The sequence below is a fragment of the Lycorma delicatula genome, chromosome 2 (genome assembly GCF_047948215.1).
Source record: "Lycorma delicatula isolate Av1 chromosome 2, ASM4794821v1, whole genome shotgun sequence".
Taxonomy (NCBI): domain Eukaryota; kingdom Metazoa; phylum Arthropoda; class Insecta; order Hemiptera; family Fulgoridae; genus Lycorma; species Lycorma delicatula.
In genome coordinates, this window is record NC_134456.1 from 187,127,152 (window position 1) to 187,139,401 (window position 12,250).

General features: G+C 32.1%; 1 protein-coding gene across 1 annotated transcript in view; it reads left to right on the forward strand.

The window, feature by feature from the left end:
- Window positions 1-12,250, forward strand: part of LOC142320336 (epidermal growth factor-like protein 8) — a 41,936-nt gene that overhangs the window by 18,370 nt on the left and 11,316 nt on the right. The window contains exons 3-5 of the mRNA XM_075358042.1: window positions 3,228-3,353; window positions 6,763-6,881; window positions 7,826-7,951. Coding sequence (XP_075214157.1) covers window positions 3,228-3,353; window positions 6,763-6,881; window positions 7,826-7,951 — 371 coding nt within the window. The remainder of the gene's footprint in view (window positions 1-3,227; window positions 3,354-6,762; window positions 6,882-7,825; window positions 7,952-12,250) is intronic.

The following is a 12,250-nucleotide window of genomic DNA, read 5'->3' on the forward strand; positions in this document are numbered from 1 at the left end:
AAACTTATACCAGGACTACTTAAAAATTAACCTCCAGTTGAGAAATAAGAATAAATAAAAATAAAAAAATTGTATATAAAAGTTACATAACATACTTATATTACATCTAGGCATAGTCCTCGTCAAAAATTCAAGCACAGGTATTGTGACACCAGCTTGTCTATTCCCTGTACAAAGAACAGCGCCACCAAAATACCTGTACTTTCTATGAGTTCATCCATGAAATTTTGAATTGTTGAATAGCCAACTAATTCTTAAATTTTGTGAACAGAATGAGATCAGACAGTGCCAAATCAGGGATCGTTAAAAATCTACTACCTAAATTTGTTTAGTATATCCTTAGTGTTAGTGGTATTGTGAGGCTGCTTACTGCCACACAAAAAACTATCCCCCTTTGTTAGCATCTCTCTTTGTTTTTTCTGTTTCGCCATCCTAAGCTTTATCAATGTTTCACAATAAACATCTGGGGATTATTATTGTATCTAGCTTCATAAATCCTGCCAACAGAATTTCTTTACTCTCCAAACACACGGTAGACATCAATCTCTTTGTTCGAATTGGCTGGTTTGAGTTTATTGGCTGATTGTGTACATCCAGTGTTTGGACTGTTCTTTTGTCTCAATATTGATGAACCGAATCCATGTCTTGTCCCCAGTAACAATACTATCAAGAAATTAGTTTTATTTTTCTGGTATCACTGAAGAAAAGTCAATGCCATGCCCATTCTTTTTGTGGGCAATTTAAGATGTTTCGGCACCTATCGTGCACAGTATTTATAAAAACTCAATCTGTTTGTAACAATTCCGTAAAGTGAACTTGTAAATTTGAGGAAACTTTTCACTAAGTTCAGTAATTGTGAAGCGGCATTTATCATGAAAGACATGTTCATATTCTTCAACAAGTTCATTACTCACAGTGGAATGTCACTCTCTTCCTTGCTCATCATGCATATTAAGTTTACTTTTCCCTGTATTACCTGCACCATTCTGTCACAGAACCATAATTTATTATGTCATTACTCTAGACTATGCCCAGCTGTGGGATGATTTCAATTACTTTTATCTTGAGCTTGAACTAAAAATATAGTATTTAAAAATCAGGAGAAAGAAAATTTCCATTGCAAATGTAGTTATGAAAAAAAATTATTTTATTTTACTGCTAGGTCTTATGTTAATACAACTGTATTAGGATACATCAGGCCTGAACAACAGTAATTCCAATTACTATTGTAAAGGCCACACAATGTTTAAATAACATCATCTTATATTGCATTGTATTGCAAAAAAAAATTTAATTGCATTGAATTGTATTGCATTACTTATCTATGAAATACCAAAATTTACAAGTAGGGGAAAAAAGATAAGCAAGTTAGAAATTAATTTTATGTTAGAAGAAGCATTAGTGCAATACCTTCAGACCTTACATGCACTGATCCATAGGGTATTTAAAAAAAATCTAATTATGAGTGGGTCATTTAATTAAAAAAAGTGGCAACAGAGAGGTCAGTGAAAACATTGGGGCTAATATTTATTTATAATTTCAAACTTTTCTTACATCTTCCAGCAGAGAATTAGTCATTGTGTCACAATTTTCTTATGAATTGATAAATAAGTTGAGGAAAGTGTAATTACTTAAGCAAGGAAAGCCAGATCATTGTATGATGCTTAAGAATACGGGAAAAAGTCTTATACTTTACAATTCCATTGCTATAGATGCAACAATTCCCATTGGTTATCAAATATTGTTTGGACATGTCAGACCAGTTTTTTCAGAAAGGTTTCGTGCAACAGGAAAAATAATCAATCCTGATCAATTGTGAATCCTATAATTGTTAAATGAAGTTGGTTGATAATCAAATCAGATTTCATACAAAACTGCGCACTATTACAAACAATTACCATGGTAATTGTACAGGTGCCTTGTTCTGTTATTTCTTGGAATATATTTCCTACCATATTGATGACATACTGTAAAATACACAAATGCAATCTACGTATCAGCAAGGTGAAGCTTCACCATACTACAGTAAAATGGTAAGATACTTCTCAATACTTAATACTCAGTGGATTACTACATGGTGTTGCCACATATATGTCTAAGTTAAGATCGGGAGACGCAACATGCTAATAGCGGAGATGTCAGCGGGAGTACAGTATACGTACGTGCTTGCATGAGCATCACTCCCACCATGAAGCTGATTGTGTAGATCTCCCACCATAGCGAAGCTGCAGTCCCACCACTAACAGGCTCCAATAAAAGAGCATACACCAGAGTGAATTTTCAATTTGTTGTCAACCACCGCCTGGAGAAGACCAAAAAGAACAAGAAGATGGAAGAAGACAGAAGTTCCCTAGCCGACTCATGTGGGATCTCCCAGCAGATGCCAACATCCCCGCTGGAGCAGCAGGCCTGGCCGGCACGTCAAGGGAGCTGCTGTGTGTTGACACTATCTTTCTGCTCCAGCTTGCTGGGCTTCAATCGTCCTGGCTGGCGGACTCACCAGCATGGGATGCTGGTGACGCATGCTGGCGAACTGGCCCAGCATGGAATTGCTTGGGGACTTCCACATTGGCGGAAGATGACCGACATTGACCTGACACTGTGGGGCCCTGGAGGCCACTACTGCCACACTGTAGTGGGGACCCAACTGCCACTGAGGGGAAAGCCTGGTCTGATTTCAATCAACGAGCCACAATTCCCCGACTACAATTGAGTCGACTTAGCTGGTGACCAGCTTCCAGACTCAACAGTTCTTCTCGAAACTAATGCAAAAACGGCCCTTTTCAGGGTCACCACTCCAGAAATCTCAAATAGCCCTTTTCAGGGTACCACAAGGTTTTAAATTACAACATGCTGTCAAAGCCATTTGGCAACAACAACAGCCCTTTCAGGGCTACAATAAGGTCTTAACGTGCGACGTGCCATTGAAGCCATTTAGTGAGAATGGATAGCTATTGAGTGTCGCCAATGAGATCAACAGAGCTGTCACAGATAAACTGAAAGACATCTGGCTTTAGTGGTAGAAAAGAGTGGGCTGAAGTTATGGATATTCTTAACTGTATATTTTAATTACTGTTACGTCAGTGTGATGGACTAGTTAAAAATAAGTAAAATTAACTATTACAAATGTCAAATCAATATTTAAAATGGATGACAACAGTATTCTTAATATTTTTTTGTTAAAACAATTCTTTTTGATTATTTACTACTATAATATTTTTTTCCAGACGACATGTATGCACACTGCAAAAGGCAGTTGTAGAACCTATAAAAACAGTTGAAACATTCAGGCAACCAAGAATGCAAACATACAGTGAACCCTGCCAGAAAGGAAAAACATGCCGAGGATTTAGGTTAGTAGAAAGGTTATATCAGAAATTGTAGAAATAACATATAAGAGAGGTATAAATACAACAATAAAAGGTAATATAATTTTGATAAATACTTGTTATTATTTGGGTTACATGAATTATCATTTTGTAGGAAGTTAAAAATTAATTTAAAAACCAGTTATAGCCTTGATTATACAGTTTTTACTTAATTATACCATTACATTGTCCTGTGTTTGTGGATCAATCAGGAGACTAAAAATTAAATTATTATTGGGAGGCTAGAAATTAAAAATGTTTGCATAATTACAGTTTATTAGTTTAAGAACATAAATAAGTATGGCAAATCAATTAATAATAGTGATAACAACCACAACAATAATAATGAATAAATAATAATAATAATAACAATAACAATAAATTACATGCAAAGTAGAATTTACAGGTAGTTAAGTCATTAAAACCAGAATCCAGTTCAGTTGACAAAAGAGATTATAATGACCACTAATATTTACACCTTTAATAACTGGTGTTGTATTAACTACCAGGTAGTAGAAGTCTAAAGTTCAGTTTCTGCAAATACCTTTTCTTTTTAAAATAGAACTACCCTAACAATTTATGAATGAGTTTATATTTTATCTCTTTCATTAATTGTCTATCAGTAACTCCCTGAACAACTTCCTTTATTCACCCACTGTCCACATTGGAATGTTTGAATGCTTGTGACATCACTTTGCACATTACTCTACTATACACCATCTTACTCTTGCGTCAAATACACTTCACTGCACCCACTTATACTTGCTTAATACTGATTTTAACTCGCCAGGCCTCAAGCATTTATACTCATATTCTCTTGATCTGCAGAACCAGACAGGTGTGTGAGGAGCAGTATTACAAAGAACAGTTGTTAAACAGACCTGTTAGCCTTAGAAAAAGAATTCCTTTTAGTCCCCTTCTGGATTCCTTTCATTGTATTTTCCTACTACTTTCTTCTTAATTGGCAGGGATCCATCATTCTGGTTTGTTATACTGGTCTTGTTACAATGTTTATCAAACAAGTAAATAAATTATTTTTATTAAAAATAAGATAACTATAAGATTTGATAATGAGATTCTCAAGCCTGAAATTGGCTACTTGGTTCCTCATTGGTTCTTTACCATTCAGGGTAGTTTGACTTCTCAGAGAATCTAATTGTTATTAATTTATTATTTAAAATTTAAATTGGTAATTGCTGCGAGTCACTCAAAGCACATAGAAAAAGAGTTAAATTTATTACACAGTGATACATAGATTTTCTTCTAAAACTGAGATGAGAACGGTTGTATAGAGTAAATCGCGAAGAGAAAAACCCCGTTTGAAAAAAGATTTTATCGGATCGCGTTGATTAGTTATTAACGATTAAAGTTAAAATTTTTTGACTGTCAACCATATGATTTTTTGATATGTGTTTATTGGAAATTTTATACAGAATATGAATTTCTGAAAATTATATTTAAAAAAAAGAAAACAAGAAGAATATTGATGTCTGAAAAATAAATAAATAAATCGAGAAAAGGTGAAATCGGGAAATACCTTCAAACAAGTGTTAACGATAAGCTATAAGGGTAATAAACAGCGGTTTGCCGTAGCATTGTTGGGCTGCCGTAATCCCTACAATAAAAAGTAACAACAATGCTATGGAAAACCACTGTTTATTACCCTTATAGCTTATTGATAAAATCTTTTTTCAAACGGGGTTTCTCTCTTCGCGGTTTACTCTATACAATTGTTTTCTTCTCATTCTTAGGAGAATTTTTTTTTTTTTGTTCTATTGTGTTATCGTGATGATTAAATATTATGAATATAATTTTAAAATTGAATATTTATATAAGATGCCATAACTGTAATTATTGTAGATGACCTGATATGAGATGAGCATACTCTCAAAAATAAAATTTTGCAAGAATATTAAGGATTCTAGACCAGGTTTACCTAGGAGATTGAGAAATGAAATTCTCTTCAATTTAGTTCTTCATAAAATTAAATATATTTTATTGCTTATCAACATGCCAAGCCCACAGAAATGTAGTTGATATTCATACCAGAAACACTTTATTCTGCTCATTGCAAGTATTAATGATATAATGAGCATCAACAGAAAGAATCTCTAACAAGCTAGTGCCACTTTGTACATCAAATGCTCTACTTACATATCAACCACAAATGAGACACACAACATAAAACATGCAAAGCAACTCATTAGTCAACACCTTTTCAGGGAAACACTGTTTTACACTGATAGAAACCATTTCCGCTCATTAGGAAGTATACAAATTATATTTTTTAATCTACTTTACATGTGTTCTTTATTCTTTAACCTTTACAGTATCTATTAAAAGATTTTTCTAAGATATTATTAGTTAATTACATCTAAATTACCTGACCATTGTAGTTCTCATATTTATTAATTTATTATATGACATTTATTTTTAATTATTTTATTTAATGGATTATTTCTTGTAAGTTAGAATTAGAGTTTACTTACTCTTCTATACATGCTGTAATCGTAACTCATTAATAATTCAAACTGTAATACAATAAAATCTAAATCAAATAAATAATGGGTTACTACTAGACAATTTTTTCCACTGATCAATGTAGTTCACATGTTTTTAAGATTATCAGTAGAAGTGACTTAACACTACAAAATAAATAACATTAAGATCCTTTTCTTAGACATTCTACTCACATATATGCTTTAATTGAATTCTGTTTTTACTTTTTTTAAACCTCCAAGACCATCGTTGGGTATTTTTTCAGAGGATGAGATGAATGAAAATATTTTTAGCGTGTGAAAATGCCTTGCCTGACCAGGATTCAAACCCAGGACCTCTGAATGAAAGGCCAAGACGCTACCACTCGCTTCATGTTTGTCCTCAAACCTTGCATCCTTAATTTAACATACTTCCTGACATTGCCAATTGATGAAATTTTGCACAGTTACTAAGGTCAGGTGAATACAATATTCCACCATTACTTTTGCAAACATCCTCCTGTACGGAGGTAAATTAAGGGTGTGGGTGTAAAAAAATTGCAAAATGGCTATGCAGGGATTTTGGGGGTCACACATGACAAATCCGATAGCCATTTGACATAAAAAAATGACAAAAACTTGAGTGTTTGTGGTTTTGAATTTGACAACATTTAGTCATCACTCATATATATATGACAAAAGTCACAAATAATGAAGTAAATGTTTGATTGAAAATTTGTTTGATATTTTATAAATATATAAGACATTTTAATATATGATGTTATCTTTTGAAATCCAAATTAGTCTATTAATTAAACTTATGCAATGTATGATAATAATTTGATTAAAGTATGATTAAAAAGTATAAAGAAAGTTTTTAAAAATTTTGAAAAATTTTTGTGATATATTCATTTCAGAATTACATATGGAACTGGTTATAGAAATGTTTATAAGCATAGAATAAGAAGACAAATTAATTACATTTGCTGTCCAGGATGGGTTCAAGATACAAAGTTAAGTTATGGCTGCAATAAAGGTATTTAATCTATAGTAACTAAATTATCTAGTGTATTGTTTATTAAAAATAAACAATAAATTTACCATGCTGGAAAATTGTACAGATTTTACTGTTTACTATGAGTATTTACCATTAGCTTGTTCAGTATGCTAAAAAATCTGTGATTCAATGTTTAATACAGATAATTAAATGAAATATCTTTTTTCATTAGTTCTCACTAGTAACAAAAAATGTAGTTTAAATGAATTCTCTACTGATAAAAATACAGTGCTGCTTCAGTAACTAACCCCTGAGGAAAACTCCTGTGTGGTTCCAAATTTAAATGAAGGAATTTTTTGTCAACACTAATGACAAAAAAAAATTACAATATTTATAATATTAATTATTATAATATTTAAAACCTCTGGGATACTACACCCGGGCACAATTTAATTTATTCCTTACTAAGAAGGGGTAGTGTATTTGTATATAAAGCACTATTTCTTAGCAGAAGGAGAATACTTACTGTTTTGTTGTTCTACATTATCAGTCCTAGTCTTTCTTATGACTATGATGCTTTCAAAGCACCAGAAGTTTTTAAGATACATCATTCAGAGCTACTTTTTCTTAGAATAATGGTGTTCATTAAATGGTCAGTTTCTGTGTTAAATGGGGTGGATGTAGGTGTTACTTGCAGGACTGAACATCACCTGCATTTTAGTAGGCCGGCATGCTGATGTGTGTCCAATGTTTAGTTCAATGAAGGAGGAAATGGGAAACCATTTCACTCCTCACTTTAAATAATAAGCCTTCACAGGATGCTTGTTATCTTGAAAATGGAATTTCAGGAGTGATGTGTACCTAATGCTAGGTTGCTGAAACCCATTTTGGTTATGGCATCTAAAATACATATATATATAAATTGAGTTAATACATTAATTATTTGATCTGTTGTAATTTTGAAATAAATTTATGCATTTCAGATGTAAATGAATGTGCTGAGAAAAGTCCATGTGATCATTCATGCATCAATACATTTGGAAGTTATAGGTGTACATGTAGGACTGGATATGTACTGCAATCTGATGGACATACCTGCAGGTGGAATGGTATTTTAAAGTTATTCGTGGTAGTTTGAATTAAACATTAATAAGTGTTGTTTTTAGGCTGATGGGCAACTGCACTTAACTAGGGTCCTAGTTTCTGTCATATATTAATGCATATAATATCTAAAATAATCTAATGTTAATTTTTTTAAATTGATATATTTTTTTTTTACCTTATACATGTAAAAAAAATCAATCATAAAAGATAAATTCAAAAAATAAATAAATTAAAATCAATACATACTAGAAAACTAAAACCCACAAAAATACCTGCAAGAGCAAAGTACATGTCAAATTTGAAGAAAAATGCTGATGCTGAAAAAGAATTTGCACAGATAGTAAGATATAAATATTTGTAATTGATATATTGGGTATTGAACGTAAATTTGATTGCCATATTCACCTCTCCTGATGCTTCCCTGTTAGTATCTCAAAATCAATATCATAAACAAGAGTGCCTAACAACACCACTGATGAAAGAGCTTAATAAAAGCTCCAGAAAGATCTTGTGAAAGTAGAAATAGTGGATGTAGAAGCTCCAGAAAGATCTTCTGAAAACACAAGTAGTGGATGTGGATTTTCATGAGACTGATGAAAATCCTGAAAACCATGACTTTCATACAGGCTTGAGCAAACTGGGGTCCTCATAAAATAAAATGTATTTTGAATAAAATATAAATTAAAAATACCATTCATATGAATTTTATTGGAGCAGAATATTTTATCCTAATACTATTTTAAACACTAATCTTATTTTTCAAAATTTAAAATAACAGAAAACATTTTTCATTTTATTTACATAAAATGAAATCCAAATAAACCACTTAACTCTTTAAAATTCTGGATTTAAATAAATCCATATAACCTTCTTTAAACATACAGAGTGACCAGAAAAGAAGGGTTTCACGGACAAATATATTCTTTATTTTGTAGCACTAATGATTTATGTGTAAAGACATATTACTTAAAGCATATGTAAGTGGTGTAAACAATTTTTGGATACTGGAAGCGTTTTGAAAGGTCCGTATCAGATAGGCCTAAAAAATAGTGCAAAAACAGAAAGAATTCAACTGTCTTTCCAAATAAGTCCAAAACTTTCTGTTTTTAGTGTTAGTCGTCAACTAAACATATCTAAAACCATTATCTATGATATTGTTTAAGTAATTGATATTTTTTGTTTATTAACCACAGCTACTCCATAAAATTCAATCTAACCACAGAGAATTCAATTTATAACAACCTAGCCACATAAAATTCAATTTGTTACTAACATGATAGTTTACATTTCTGCTGAAGAAAATGACATGCAACATATTTTAATTTATGATGAAGCAACATTTAGTATTGATAGAGTCATAATTCACCATTATTGCTGAATATTAGGCCCAGAAAATCCACATGAATTGCTGGAATTCATCTGTAGCTGCCTGAAAACGAATGTCTGGTGTGATATCATGCATAAACAAAATTTTGGGCCTTTTTATCTCTGATAGACAAAGTGCACTTGGACATGTTAGAGAACTTAGTGTTCTGCAGATTGAAAATATGGAAGGCCTAATTTTCTGACAGGATGGAGCCCCTCCTGATCATATAGAAGTTGTGCTGACTGCACTCAATGACAGGTTCCCAGAAGGCTGGGTAGGTAAAGAAGCTCCTATCGCTTGCTCATCATGAATTCTTGATTTGATGCCTATGGATTTCTTCTTTTGTGGTTACGTAAAAGATATCTTATACCAAGGAAAAATCAAATTACTTGATCACCTGTGCTAAAGAATAACAGCAGCCATGGAAGCAATTCCTACAGACTCCCCAAAGTATGGAATGAGGCAGATTATAAATTTGACATGTGGAGAACTGTAAATTGTAGTCATTTTGAGTTACAATTAAGGTAAAAAAACTTCAGAGTTTGTACTTTTATGTAATAAAACGCATACATTTGTAATTCTACGTGTAATAAAGTAAATTTAATTTAAAATCAAGTTCTTTTTCCGACACCAGGTAGAACTTAAAAAATTACTCTAGTTATTAATTTGAGAAAATTCAATTAATACTTTGGAAGGGTCGAAAAAATGTTAAATTGAGTATTTTGTTTAATAATTCATAAAATTATTTGTTATTTTAAATAAACAATGATACATAAATAGTAATTTTTATAATCCAAAATGATATTGAAAATCATGAGATGCTTACATGCTAGAGATACCCTAAAGGTTTAACTTAAATTCCACTTTTTTAAAGATAAAATTTATTGTACAAATAGAAATATGAAAATTTTCAAAAGGAGTTTCATACTCAAGAAACTCTATAAATAGTTTTCTATTTTTGCTTGATGATTTTGCTACATAAGCTTGAAGCTTGTGCCTGGGAATATAAACATATAATTTTTTAGTGTATGCAAAATCCTGCCTGATAGTGGGAAGGGGGAACAGTTTTCTGAATTTAACTTCTTTCATGGGGGAAGATTAGTCCACGAGAGGGGTTGCTATACAATAACAAAAGGAAGAATAAAATTCTTATTTTAAAAGACTTCCAGTGTTGCTTTTTAGCCATGTTTTAATTCGATGAAGAGAGCTAAATGAACACTCAATAGTATTTGTACAGGACTGTGAAAGCAATATCAGCAAAGCCTTTCTAATAGTCAGGAAAAATGATTGTTCTTTTTTCAAACTTCAATTATGTCTGGCACTTCCTGTACCTCATTCCATATTTAGAACCACAATTCCCTTTTTCCTTCAATGCCTTCTAAATTGTAAAAGGTTGAACAAAATGAAGTACTTTCACTCCAATACACATTTTTTCTTATCAACTGGCATAGTGCTCTCCAGGCTGACGAATTTTCCAATATCATCTCATGACAACCATTGTCTTCAAAACGTTGATTGATCTTGCTGCATTGGTTTGACAAGCAAGGTTCTAACTGATATTTTTGTCAAAACTGAATTTTATACAGTATATGAGTATGCTAGTTGAGCTTAATTTAAAAAGTATGATTCTTATCATTATATCATTAAAACTTATGCAAGAATCATCAATAGAAAATTTATCAGCTATACAGACATTTTTACAAATCTTTTTTTGGACGGGGACCCCAATACGTATATTTCCATATAATCATAAATTTATCACAAGGTAGTTAAATGTTTTCTTTTTATTACTGACGAATTCAAGATAAACTAGAAACGAGGCGATTTTAGCGATATAAAAACTGAATAACTGGCAAAAGCAATATTAGTATTAAGACAAGTTTTGAATTATTTTTAATAGCTCATCAAAAGTACTGGTTATTTAGAAGAGTTTAACAAGAATTATAAACTTAAATACGAAACTCAATTTTATGTTGATAGATACAAAAGAATCCATAGTGGGCGTAGCACTTGCAAACATAAAAAGATAATCAGAAAATGAAGAATAACAAATTATAAGTTATATACTTTTAAAGCAAGAGTCGCGCTTCTGTAAATTTACGGAACATAGATTGAAAGTTAAATAAAAAGATGTAACAAACGTCACAGTAGGCTACTTAGCAAAAAAATATTCTAATATCCATCCGTTATAATACAGTGGATGGAAGGTGGCTGGGACGAAAAAAACAAACTTACAGAAAAAATTGCAAACATTAATTACACATTTGTGTGAAAGTAATAACTGCACTGACTAACTAAAAATGCGTGCGCTCTTATGTACTTGGTAAATAGTTTCTGGAATCCCTATTTATCGTGAAATGAGACTAGTGTGACGACACTATTCCAGAAAGCTCTTGTTGCCGCAAGTAATATGGCGCCGGCGTGTAACAGTAAATTTTACTGTTATATATAATATATATATATATATATATATATATATATATATTAAAAAAATTGGGCTGAAACCTATTTCCAGTACGTCTGGGCGTTCTACTGACAGATCGTAATGATTTTTTTTTATTCTGCTCGAATGATCCACAGATAAGTCAAGCGACATCGGATTCCAAACTCGAGTCTCCTCTAAACATTCCTCAGAAAATCATCATTATTACTTAATTGAGAAACTTTCTGAGGCTATTACTCACAGAAAAATTATTTTGAAGGTCTATTGATGCTTGATGACTTACCGCAGGCCACTCTGAGCAGAAAAAAATCTACCCGATCCGTCCATAGAACCCCCAGATGTACTGGAAATAGGTTTTGAGCAAGCAATATATTAAGTAATCTTTTTCCAGTCTGTCCGGGCGTTCTACAGGACGGATCGGGCTGACTTTTTTCATTCTGCTTGGAATGACCTACAGATATGTCATCGAAACCCGAATTAGAGTCTCCTCTGGGA